General features: G+C 38.7%; 1 protein-coding gene across 2 annotated transcripts in view; it reads left to right on the top strand.

The window, feature by feature from the left end:
• LOC137290588 (uncharacterized) overlaps nucleotides 1-14,149 on the top strand; it is a 67,359-nt gene that overhangs the window by 9,637 nt on the left and 43,573 nt on the right. For both annotated transcript variants that reach the window (XM_067821630.1, XM_067821631.1), the window contains exons 4-6: nucleotides 1,245-1,401; nucleotides 10,868-10,930; nucleotides 11,903-11,964. In XM_067821630.1, the coding sequence (XP_067677731.1) occupies nucleotides 1,245-1,401; nucleotides 10,868-10,930; nucleotides 11,903-11,964 (282 nt within the window). The remainder of the gene's footprint in view (nucleotides 1-1,244; nucleotides 1,402-10,867; nucleotides 10,931-11,902; nucleotides 11,965-14,149) is intronic.

Raw genomic sequence — 14,149 nt, 5'->3', positions numbered from 1 at the left:
ATACAGATTTTGAAAGTATTACATGAACATTTATCATGACATATTAGGTCATTCAGCTGCCTGACTGGCTTGTTACCATTTTGCGAAAACCCAAATTAACTGGAGGTTAATCCAGCTGCCTGATTGGCAAGTTACCATCTTGTAAAGCATAATACAAATAAATACAAATTGTTTATCTGCTGATATACAGACATGTTTGTGAGGTCATGTTCTTTTGTGTCCCACTTGTCACTATTAAATCAAACCTGTGAAGATCCAGGTTAGATTTCATCTTCAGTAACCCATGCTTGTAGTAAGGGGTGACAGACGGGATTGGGTGCTTAGGCTTGCTGGCTTGGTTGAAACATGTCATTGGTTTTCACTTATGCAGATAAACGTTCACGCTTTTGATCACTGAATTGTCCAGTCCAGGGTCGATTATTTACAGACCCCCATCTTATTGCTCGATGTTAATGCATTCGGTGTAACTGAACTCACAGAAGAGACTGCCCTTGTCACACCAAAATATCTCACAGACAACACCTGTGAATACATGTATGCAGGTTCTGATGTAACTCAGAGGTTAGTGTGCTTCACCATGTTGTTGTTGGCTTTCCTGGTTTCATCTTTTTTGGAGAAGGTGTTTTATGTTTTATTAGTTCAGAGCATCCTGACATAACTCCACGTCAATAAGCTTGGGTGGATGTGCCAGGCATTAAATGAAACTGATGCTTGTAGTGGTCAACATGGTAAAAAAAACTTTAAGAATAGCCAGTGTAGACATTTTACGTATGGAGATGAAATAAATTTCTTATCCAAATTCAGATTTGCTAAGTACAAAACATAGTGAACATACACCAGCCACTAGTTACATTGAGCTTGTGTGTTTCCAGCTGCGCCTCTTATAGAGAACATGATAGTGCATAAAGCTGAACAGGATTCCAATATTCAAAGCAACTAAAACTACCACTATAGTTGACTGTAAAAAGTTGTTGGTTGTTTCTGACTACTCTTTCTCTCAGTGACAAGGAAGACATTCATTTCATGTTTAGTCCAAGCATAGAGAACATGTACATATGTACATAGCAAGTTACTGTTCATTAGTTTTACCTGGTAATGGGGCCAGAACAAGCCCTGAAACATTGTATTCAAAGATTAAAAAGAAGGTGAAACCAAGAAAATTCTCTGTAGTCATCAAGTAGCATTTTCTAAAATGCCAATCAAGCATTTAATGTACGCATGTAAATATTGGCTGTCCCCTTTAGATCCAATGTCTGGACGGCCTATCCAGGTTCCTGGCTGTTGGGACTCTCATCTTGGCCGGCAACAACCTCACATGGAAGGAGCTGGTCAAAATACGACATCTTCATATCCTGAACCTCAGTCTCCATGGCAACCCACACTTGGAAAAAGATCCCTACTGTAAGTATCAGATCACGTTGATCAACTTTCTCCTTTTGATAGTTTGAACTCAAGTAGAAATAATATACATACGTGTGAAGTGTGAAGTTTTTTTGCGTGTGTAATATCAGCTGTATCTGGCATGTTAAGGCAATACATTCCATCACAAACCCATTCAGTGACCCAGCACTAGTTTTTGCTCCACAAATTATGGTGCAGAGTTGTGCCACTTACTGTATCAGAATAAGTTGTTCATAGGTTCATAATTGCTGTTTCCCAGAGGCAGTGACAGTCATGTAATGGCTGGACTTAAATAATATAACTTACATTGATCTCACCAACTCCTTTACCAGACTTGAAGATTATTTATTTCACCACCAGTTTGCTGATTTATTCATTTGTGTATACATGTGTGTATGTAAGAACAGTATATCACTGTTTTTATCCCCTGCAACATGTTTAGCTGGAGGGTTAACATTAACCCCATGAGTAAAATATTTTTGATGTTTCCATGGCAACAAAGTTGACTCAGACTGAAATTGGCAACCATGGCCACCCATACTGGTGCCTATTTTTTCATATTTCCACTTTTTGGTTACATTTCCATCCATTTTATAACAATAATACATATACGTAGTATAAGTGAGTGAGTGAGTGAGTTTAGTTTTACGTCGCACTTAGCAATATTCCAGCTATATGGCGACGGTCTGTAAATAATCGAGTCTGGACCAGACAATCCAGTGATCAACAACATGAGCATCGATCTGCGCAATTGGGAACCGATGACATGTGTCAACCAAGTCAGCTAGTCTGACCACCCGATCCCGTTAGTCGCCTCTTACGACAAGCATAGTCACCTTTTATGGCAAGCATGGGTTGCTGAAGGCCTATTCTACCCCGGGACCTTCACGGGTCACGTAGTATAAATGCACATATAGATGTATATAGAATTACAGCTCATTTAAATGTACGGAAAAGCAACAGGGTGTCATAAATGTACCCATGGTTATGAGTCATGCAAATATCATGTATAAGACAAAGCATTTGTAGAAGATAGAACCACATGTAAGCAGGGAGTGTAATTTATGTCAATATCATTACACCAGATTACTGCAAGCATATATAGCCAAAAACATATAGAGACCACCAAAGGCATTGTAAATGTTTACAAGAATTTCATCAATTAAATGTCATATTAAGGCATTACACAGGGTTCCTGAAAGGCAGGTGGAGAGACAACCAAATGCATGGAAGCTTGCTTGTTAAAAGTTTGAGAATTCTGTAAATTTGTTACATGGTGGTATCTGTATATTTCTTGTTGGAAATCTTTGATTTGATGTTCCTAACAGTACATCTGTAAAGCATAGATTTTGTTAGAAGAATAATTCCTTTCAAAGGATTGTTATGCATACCCTTACATCCAAACAATACATTCTCTTCATTAAATTCCGTGTTTCCTTCAGCATATTTAGCAAGTCATTTGGAAAGTTTTCTGCTCATGATTTTGGCATATTGACAGCTATATAGAATGTGCACAATGGTTTCAAGTGAATCATTACATACAGATCAAGCTAGGGATTTATTCCATCTTAAATAACAAGTTATTGGTACTCAATATATTATGAATGATTTGAAACTGAAACCATCTTAGTTCACTACCTTGTGTACATCGGTTTGCCGAAAGATGAATATTCTTCCACTCTGTATCAGGATACTCTTTTCGTAAATGATCTTCCCATTCCAGAAGTGGACTGAAATTGGCAACCATGGCCACCCACACTGGTGCCTTTTGGTAGTTGTGGATTTCTGAATAAAATATTTTTGGCTTTTCTAGTCGGTGGTAGTGCTCTTTTCCAGAGCAGAACTCTGAAATTGCTCAATGTTTCTGTACCAAACTTGGCACATAGACAGATCTGGTGGTGTTCTGGTGTCTTTTGGTAGTTTTGGATTTCTGAATAAAATACTGTTTGTGTTACCATGGCAAGAATTTTGGCTTCAACTGAATTTAGTGGTAGTGCTCCTTTCTGGAGCAGAACTGTGAAACGTTCCAGTACTCACCTTCCACTTTGCTATATACTCACCAAAACATTTGACATAATCATAACTCATGAAGAATATTTTGACTTTGCGTGATATAGTGATCACTTTGTCTTCTTGGTAAAGCCACCATGTATAAAACTGTCCTAGCCCATCACCAGATCATACTCAGTCCCAATGCGTAGGTGTGTATGAGTGTATGTGTGTATATTTGTAATGTCCTTAAACATTTCCTTGACACATCTGTACTGTATCTGGATGTGTTGCAGATCGCTCTATTTGTCCATGGTCTGCCAGTCAGCATGACCCAGACTGTTCAGGGTTATTTTTGACACTGACTATTATGGCTGCAGTAGTTTTCATACCTTGTAATACGATCCTTGTCAATATGATATTTAACAGCTACACAATGAAATATCAGTCTGCATTGATCAGTGTTAGGGTAGTAGTAGACACTAGTGTATTTCCTTCACGAGTAGTTATGGTGTACAATGCAGAAAAAACCTCAACATTTGCTGTTCCTTTAAGAATTTAATATAACCATTAAACTCACAGACCTTGGTGAAACTATCGATGTCCTGAGGCTTTTGATTTGCCATAACACTTACATCTAGTCCTTATATATTTATTTGTTGATGTTAAATGCACATGTTTGTTAATCAGAGGTGTAGGGAATTTACAGTTTATAAAGTTACAGCATTAAAACATCTTCTCCACTTCATGCTATAGGACACTTTGCATGTGAAATAGGAAAGTAAAACATAAATAAGAAAAAGTGATGGATTTTTTATGAATATAAGATGGTAAATACTTATAGTTTTACATGGTTGCTGGTAACATGGACTGGCCCCAGAACTGCAGCATCTGCGTGATGTATAATAGCTGTTGTCTGCAGTATCAGTCTTTCATCGGAGATTGTGTTTGTACTGACATTGTCAGAACTTTGTATTTTGGTTATATCCTTCAAACATGTTGATACTATGTTAGTAGCAGAGAAATGTACATTGCTGGATGCAGCTACCTTTGTTAAAACATATACAGTGTGTCTGAACTGTAGGCTCTAGTCAACGTTGAATTTTGTATCTTTTATAATCCATCCTAACTGGAGCCATCCATCACCTAGTACTTTTATGTCCATATTTTGTTTGTACTTGCTGAGTCAGCTTTGCCAGACATCTACAATCCTGTCAGGAACTTGCCATAGACTGCAGCCACTCTAAGCTGAAAGACCACTGAGGCAGAATATGTGTAGGGTGTTTATGTATGTCCTGGCTTATCTACATTACAGGGTACTTCATACAGTAAACAACACATAAACACTGGAATTTTTCTTGTCATTTCCTGAATGAATGGAATGTTTTACATGTACAATATGCAGACCTATGAGTGATCACCCTGTACACCGTGACTAACTACAGGTAGTGTCTCCCCTGATTTCTGCTTGTACATATCTCATCAGTAGCAGGTCAGTATCGCCATGCTGTCATTCAAACACTCCCCAATCACCCACAAATTATCCAATAATCAGTTCTTTGATCAACAGATCTCCCCACCTTGACATGAACCACTGGTACACTATAATCGTTTTGCTCGATCATGCATTTCTGGTACATGTTGGTGTCTATAGCTTGTCAGTAGCTCCGTTTTGGCTACAGCTGACGTGTATTGCATGTTAGTTCAGACATATGGTTAGTCCAACTGCTAAGTGTAGGTTGTTTTAATTTCTTTTACAAAGTAGATTGTACTATATCGGCTTTTGAAAACTGGTTTCCATGAAAGAAATGTAGGTAAATTCTACAAAGTATATCTTTTAAAAAGGCGATGGCATGGTTGAAGTTGATTGCTTACCACACTCAACATGTTTAGTAGCTGTTGAAGAATGGTGAACATAGTGTTGATGTTTCATTATTTAGGATAATTACATAGTTCCTTTATCCATTTCATCTGGGGTAACACAGGTGAATCAAGCCTTACAAGGATATCATGAAATTAGCTAGTTACAGGATAGAAGAAATTATGTCATGATCACGATAAGAAGTTTAGTCATCTTTGTGACCCCAGACTAAGTCCAGAGCAACCTGTCTTTGTTGTAACTACTTGGGGTAGGGTGTCGGGCTTAGTGACTTGCTTGATTGTGTGGCACATACACTGATGACATGAATCCTTTTTACACTGATTATCTTAATATGTCACAATCCACCGATATCTTCAAGATGGAATTTTCCGACCATGATGTTGCCCATGTAAAACCACAAACAGGACAGCTTATTATCCTGAAGCTTTGCCATTTAGTGCAGATGTCAGATCATTGACTTAAATGTGTATAAAATTTGGGGTCTTTAATACAAACACTTTCAATTATTAGCATGGAATTGGACCCCTTATCATCTTCTTGCAGCATGACACCATGTCCCCCATGACACCAGGGACTAAGGTCCTGAGTCCCTTGTCGGCCAGTAGACTTGATCAGTCTGTTCTCGTATGGCTTGAATGTTGCAGCAGATTGTCCCCCATGACACCAGGAACTAAGGTCCTGAGTCCCTTGTCAGTCAGTAGACTTGATCAGTCTGTTCTCGTATGGCTTGAATGTTGCTGACTTTGGCACAATTCACTTACACATACACTCACTCTGACTTATTCACACATGTATTCAAATCACCCTAGCAACTTCATCCATTAAAACCCTCTCACATTGATTCACTCACTCACTCACTCACTCACTCACTCACTCACTCACTCACTCACTCACTCACTCACTCACTCACTCACTCAGCTTCAACTGCATGTGTCAGTTTCATAGGGATTTACAGGGTCCACAAATGTCTGTCCTGTATGCACAAATGTGCAGAATGAACACAGAAAATAATCACTGCATCCAGAGGGACACACCACAATATTTTTCACTATACCCACAACACAGCTAAGTGTTTTGTTGTTTCTTTCTTAGAAGTTACGTGCATCATTTTATCCATCAGTCCACATGATCAATGATTCATTCCTGGTTATAAAGAAATTATTAAAACATACTGTTCTCTACCGGACCCTCATACTGCCTGCAAAGACCCTTAAAGGTAATAATTAGGGAACCCCAAGTTTGTGAGTCAAGATAAAACCATTGTGTGAGGTGTTACTTCAGTTATGAATCTGCATGTAATGTAATGCTAGTTACCTTCAGCTGGACTAATATAAGTAGGTTACATGCCCTGAAAGCCCCCAGGTGAAGATCACTGTCACTCTTTCACTTCAAGTAGTTTTTCTTGTCATAAATCCTAATGATAAACCAATCTCTATTGACAGGTTGACAGGATTTAGCAAGTCTGGTGAATATTCAAGTGTTCTAAACAGAAGTATTTAAGTGATTTCTCTGCAACTGACACATGTGGATTTCTTTGATTTTGTTGTGGTTCTGCTAGATTAAACGCAGACAAGTTAGAGGTTGTCAGTCTCTGTCGCTACATGTTGCCAGGTTTGCAAGCGTGTAATCTGTCGGGAGGCCATGTGCCATGAACAACATGTAGCAGCTTTTCCCACTTGAGTTTACATATATGTATTTATGTACATGAAGTGATACAACACAGCAGGGAGACATTGAACTTGTTGGTTATTGCTAGTGTGTAGGGGTGATAAAAATCCTCAATTTAGTTTAAACATCAGTTATAAGATTCTCTCTTGACAGGGTATGACAGTTAATAGCAGAAGTGACTTTGTAGGTAAATTGAAGCCCACAATTTGCTGACAATACCAGCACCAATCAGATAAAGATTTTTATGACTGCAGGTTTTATTGATTTCTTTCCTGGAATCATAGTGTCAGGAGTCAGGAATAATATCAAAACCATTGTATTTTTGTCAATAAGGTGCAAAATCTCATCACATTTTGCTGGCTTATCAGATACTGAAATAAATTAACCTATTCCCCAGTAGCATTAAGGAGGTAGGCGTGTTTATACTGAATTCAGCATTTGTGAAATATCATGTCATTGGACTCACCTCTAACAAAGATAATTAACAAAGTAAGATTAAAACTATCCTGTAAAATTGATGTGTTTTTCGTGTTCTGAAGACCTAGGAATTCTGTTTCTTTGCTCAGACATTAACAACCTTCTACCTGTAAAACCTTATTACCGTGACTGAGAATGGCAGCCATTGATGCTCTGATTGAATCCTCCACACAAAGTTAATGTCAATAATACTGAAATATATGTTAAAATTGATAAGAAAGGTACCTGGCACCTAATCTTGCAGGAATTTCTCCATGAAGTGCGTTCTGTATACTGTTGTAGCTCCACCTCAGCCATGTGATGTTTTGTGTCCCCCAACAATCCCCAACAATGGAGAATAACTTGATTGCCCTAACATAGCCATAGCCCATTGATCCAACCAGGACGAAATATACTCCTGTCGTCTTTGATTCTTTCAATACTGTCATCAATGTCAGATTTTGTCCATATGTGATAAAGTTGTCCATGGCAAATTGCTTATTTCTTGGTAGTAGGCTTTCTCCTGGTGAATAGATCATCGTCATTCTCGAAATCTCTTGTAAATTGAGTCAAAAGCTGTCGAAGGAAATATCTTTTTATTCATTGTTTTGTGTCAGGTATATATTTTGTATTTATTTGACAATTAAAATGCATTGAATTGATTTCTTAAGTATGAATGGATTCACTGTGAGTATAATGTACAGCTTTGTCAAGGAAATACTTTTTTGAATAGATCTTAGGTTCTTTTAGACATTAAGGTAGAGTAAACTGCCATAACATTAAAAATAATAAGCGTCTGATAATGTCAAGTTGAATCTTAGTGTGATAACGTGTAGATATCCCCCTAAAACTGAGATGCAGATGATCTAAGCACAAACTGCACAAGCACATACATATAGTCTGAACAAAAACAAAAGGTATCTTGACATCTGACAGACTTGTCAGCGAGAACTTGGTCAACAACCATGGCATGTCAGGAAGAAATATATTCCAGTCCTGAAACAGGACCGGGGTTTGGTGAAACATACACCTTACTGGGTTGGTTGATAGCTGAGTTATGACTGGCGTTCACCCAGTTATGTATACTTAATGCAGTACTGTTTTAGTACCGGCAACAGCGGCTATTGACACTTTGTTACTTATATGGCGGCACTTACCCGCCTGAGCAACTGTTTTGTGCAGGGAAACGCTTTTCACTTTCAGTGTGAAATGGCTGTTGTAGATCTGGTTGCCGATAAATGGTCCATTATTATTGTAAATTGTCTTCAGCTGGATTGAAGTTTGTAAAGCAGGTAAGGGGATCTGTGTTCAAGGAATGAAAAGTTGTTACAATTTCTATAGGGGAAAATGTATTGTTGTTTTGAATGTGAGTAATGCATTCTGACATGTTGTGTGTAGGGCAGTGTGCAATGAGACCAAGAGTAAACCAATACAGTTGGATATCAACGGGTTTGCAAATAAACAGAAAGATTTTATTGTTAACATTCATCAACAGATGATAAGACTGGCTGAACAGAGCTAGAATTGATTGACCAACATGAAACACCTGTAATTTGTTCTTTCAAATATGAGACTGATGGCCATGGGGATATGTCATCTTTTGATGACTCTTGGTTTATCTTTGCTGTAACACTAACCTTGGACAAAGTGTTAGAAGTAATCACTAACTGACTTTTGTACAATAATTGTGTCCAAGCATTAAGTGTGTGTTAGATGTTGTGTTATTCTATAGTTATCTGGAAAGTTTTAATGACATTTTAGCCAGGAAAATGTAAATGTAATGCTCAGATCAAAGACGGATTTGACACCCTCGATGCTAACACTCTATGGGTTGTAGTGGATGTTGTTAAAAAGTATACAGGATCAGGAGCTAATGTCATGAGCTCCAGATACCAGCAGCCTTTGCACATCTCTAAAATATTACCAGGCTGTAGAGTTAGGGCAGAATTGGTTCCCAGTGCCTCGTGGTATATCTGGGGAGATGGTTATAAAGGGTATTGGGTGGACACAGCATGTGACCTGGCAGTTAGTTTGTCATGGTACCCCATGTCCAGACATGGTCATATATATATATATGGGCCATTGTAATGTTGTAGCGTAAATGTTGACATTGTCAGTTTTGTAGACGGCAGGTCTGTATACACAGCATGACTTCATGCATAAAGATGCCAGATAGGCAGCTAAGTTATTTTTAACCAACACTGAGAGGGAAACCTTAGCAAGTTTGCAAAGCACTGCTGTCATTCAGACCGTGGAACAGATATATGCAGTACAGCCCATTCAAGTCTATGAGAGTTGGAAAGTCTACATTAGTCATGTGTTCATTTTGTGTTGCAGATCACAGGTCTAAATCTAATAGGTATTTTTTCATGAAAATGTGTGCACACAAAATACAAGTTGTTAGCTAGTGCATTTAGCTAGTCAGGGATTTTTATTTATTTACTTTATTTCTGTTTCTCTGGCAACAAGTTTGACAAGACTCTGTTCATAGTGGTGTCTGTTGAGACCATATCTCCCAAATCACTTGGTATTCATGCACGTAGCTTCTCAAACACACCGTAGATTGTCTGCTGGTGCCTCTTGCTCATTCTTAGCTTACATATTTTCCAATTTGACTCAATTCAGAGGATGTCTGAAGCTACCTTTTGTCTTCATTCTATACTACATAAAGTGGTGCTCGTAAGTAATTTCAGCTAACTTCCATGCACTTGTTCCTGTCTTGGTGAGAAAGGTTGTGGGACCCTATCCACAAAGCATTCACAACATCACGATCAATCGTAAGTTTACTCTTTATTATAGGCTTATGAACGACTTAATGCTGCAAATGTTTTGTTGATTGGGTCCCTGACTAACAAACACACCTTAACTATTCAGATTTCATGGGTCCATCTCATAGTGTTTACTGTAGTGTTCACATGATTGGTTCTGTAACACTGGCTTTCTCATGACTTTTCGAGTTTTGTGATGTTAAGATACTTTAACATTTAACAAGTAAAAGGCAAATATTATGGATGACAACTTCTTCTTTATTGTATATCACAAGGTGTCTGGGCTATTCCTTGCCCCGTCTACAAGTGAATTGTAGAAGTTGTAAATGCCTCTCAAGAGCCCCAACATTTAACAAGTTTTTCAGAGCCTATATGTTAGTGTATCACAGCATGAATGGCACTATTTGTCTGGTATTGTGTGCCTAGCTGCCATCTGCTCTACACAGCAGCACCAGAACATGGTGCACGCAAGTCATCTTTGACCTTCATAGGTAAGACATGACCTCAAGTCAATACTGGACTCAAAATGGACGTCATCCTTGCTCACTGGTTTGGTCAGATGCATTCACAGGTGATGGAAGAACAAAGCAATGAATTACTGTAGATGTTAGTGTAGATGAACCTGGAATAAAATGTCTCACTCTAGAATTCAGGAATACCATGTTGAAAGGTTGTCTTCATCAGGATCATTTTACTTTTTCAGATCGGATCCATGTGATTGACTGTTTGCCCAATGTCTGGATGTTGGATGGAAGAATTGTCACTTGTAAGTTGAATACCTTGTGATGCACCAGAACACACAGGAAAATAGCTTAATCCAGTTGCTGGCACTTAACAAACATCATAAGTACGTTTAAAACAGCAATTGTTGACAACAGTACTAAGTTAGAAGATTGCTTTCACAGTTCAGCAGCAGCAGTCTTGAGAATCAACAAAACCCAACTCTCTTTCTGTTAATGGCAAACATAAACACTTCAAACTGGACTTGTTTATAGCTGTGAGTGATCAAGTACTCCACAACTGTGCATTATCCGTAACATCAAGAGCTGGCCCAATCCTGTGTGATAGCAATCAGACATGGTTAAGCTCAGTGAGTCTATGGCCAGTTATTCCCTCCCTCAAGTAGTTAATGCACATTGTGTATTGTGAAGTTAGTGTCACTTCACCTTTTACATCGGTGAATATGCAGATAGATCTGTTTCATACACGAGCTGTCTTTTCAGGCAGTGTTCTATTATCTGTTCATATAATGCTATGGGCGCGCCTTGGTATATGAACTCCTAATGTTGAGTGTATGAGAGTTGTTCAATCATCAAATTAGATCGGAGTATTCAATACTTGAGTAGTGTTTATGTAATTTTGCTGCTGCAATATTTCCCAGTGACTGTTGCTAGGATGGGTACTTGGTCGTCGGACTTCCGTCACTCGCTGTATTTATTATGATGGCATCAATGCCAACTCCAAACCTTTGATTGTTCTTATTGATTTCTCAATTTCAACTTTTTTGTATATACTATGACTCTTTTGTAGATTTATGCCATCTCATCCAGTTAAATTGTCTGACATCAGTTTTATCATAGCTGATGGTGCTCATGATATCAATCACTGGATGGTCTGAACCAGACTTGAATATTTATATGTCATACCCCTGGAATACTGCTGAGTGTTTCATTGAACAACAACTGTGTTTACGATCTGTTTGTGCTTGGTATTGTGTTGCATCCTGTGTTTGTTTCAGCTGCAGAGCGACTGCAGGTGAAGCACTTCTTCCAGGACTCGGCTCTCACAGAACATCCTGTGGTGAGTTGACTCGTGTCATTGTAACCATGGTAATCTTGAGCGGCTTGTAGAAGGGCCTGGTCCCATCTTGATTCTGCAGTGTAACCCAAGTATTTCCAGTTAACATGTTCACTGGAATATCTGTTTGATTTGACCCAAGTCAAAAAGACTTGTCCAGCTACGTCTGTTCCATATCACATCAGCACAGTTTCCATTTTTGGGCCTGTTATGGAATGTTGTGAAGTTCCTTCCATAATTGGCCCTCCCTGTTCTCCAACTTGGTCAGACTTTGTCAATCACCTACTCCTTCGGTAACTTCATCCTTCTGTCCCCATACTCTCACTCTCATTAAGTGATGGTGTGTAAAACAACAGAGCAGATAATCAAGCAACTACAAAAGTCATTAGCTGTAGCTCCAGTACTTCAGTCTATTATGCATGTCTCCAGTAGAATCAGTTAGCATACAGTTGTACCTGTCCAGGTGTTTGTATCACCTGGAAGTGTGCATCTTGTACCAAGTATCATATTGGGGAGGTGAAGAATCTGGAATGATGCTTTACTTGCATCCCTGTCGACACGCTGATCTACTCCGTTGCGTCCATTGTCAATTTTAATGCGTAAGGGACACAGGAATTTGCATCTTGTAAATCCCTGTACTATAATCACCCACCACCATTACCACTGAAACAGATGTTTGCATCAGGTCCTTTGAATCTCGTTGATATTCACTCTATCCTCTGATAACGGGATGTGTAAATCAACCAATTCTTCACAGTAATTATTCTAAGCCCAACAACCTTCTAAGTCATCAATCACACAGCTCTTTAATCAGAAACAAAACTGTCGCTTGGAGCACTTGCCTGCAGTGATTGGCCAGGTACTTTGTATGGTGCAGTCGAGTATAGACGGGGTGTTTACATGATCAATATTGCTTGTGATTGATGGCTCCAATAAGCTGCACATATTAGCCAGCCTCTTGATGTCACCCCACTCCACAGGAAACTCCTGGAGTGCTGGCTGGATGAGTCTAATGGCAGGCACCTCAGGTTCATAAGTTAAACCGGCGATAAGTGATTGCAAGAAAAAATGATATAATCATGTTCCGTGCATCATGTTAAGGATCTCTTATGGTTTACTGATGGCACACATTGAGGGTTTAACTTTTCTGTTCTTTTTAACTTTGTTTTGGATGTTTTTTTTAATTTGGATTTGTTAAGTCAGTCATTTTCAGAACTGTGTTTTTTCTGTTGTTTGTCCACTTTGGGCATCTTTACTGTAGTAGCTATACAGATGGGATAATATTTCTTTGGAATGAGGAAATGAGGAAATGAGGAGATGAAGAATGAGGAGGGTTTTATGGATATACAACTTCTGCAGATATTACCCCAGGTTAGGATAATATTGTTTAGCCATTGAAGTATGTTGGTTTAGAATTGTTCATTTAGTATTGTTCATATTCTCTTTAGGCGTTGATGACATCTTGTTCCTTATGCTTGTTCCTCTTCAGCTCAAGCAAGTGAAAGTAGAAATATTTGCTGCTGATAAAAACATGATTGTTGTATGCAGATATGTTACGTTTCTGGAACTGAATGGGCTTTGTTGCAAACTATTCAACAGTTGACAGCTGAGTGCTGGTAGGCATGAAGTCCTTCCTGTACCCTCAGAAGGCACGAAATAATTTCAGTAGGCACCTTGTACTTGTTTTAGGTACAGTATGCTTCAGTTGGCACCAAGTATTTCAGTTGGCAATAAGTATTGTGACCAACCGGTCCCCATCCTAATTCCCTCAGGAGTAAAACAGGGTTAGACATATTACTGACACTTCCATGCAAATTGCCTCAGGAGTAAAACGATCTGGACATAGTACTGACACGTCCATGTTAATTCCCTCAGGAGTGAAATGGTTGGGAAATGTTACTGACACTTCCATGTTAATTCCCTCAGGAGTAAAACAGGGTGGGAAATATTACTGACACTTCCATGCTAATTCACTCAGGAGTAAAACAGGGTGGGAAATATTACTGACACTTCCATGTTAATTCCCTCAGGAGTGAAACAGTTTGGAAATATTACTGACACTTCCATGTTAATTCCCTGAGGAGTAAAACGTTTTGGAAATATTACTGACACTTCCATGTTAATTCCCTCAGGAGTAAAATGGTTCGGAAATATTACTGACACTTCCATGTTAATTCCCTCAGGAGTA

Source organism: Haliotis asinina, chromosome 7 (assembly GCF_037392515.1).
Source record: "Haliotis asinina isolate JCU_RB_2024 chromosome 7, JCU_Hal_asi_v2, whole genome shotgun sequence".
Lineage (NCBI taxonomy): Eukaryota > Metazoa > Mollusca > Gastropoda > Lepetellida > Haliotidae > Haliotis > Haliotis asinina.
The sequence above is the reverse complement of the archived record's forward strand: the minus strand, read 5'-3'. Positions and strand labels throughout refer to the sequence as shown.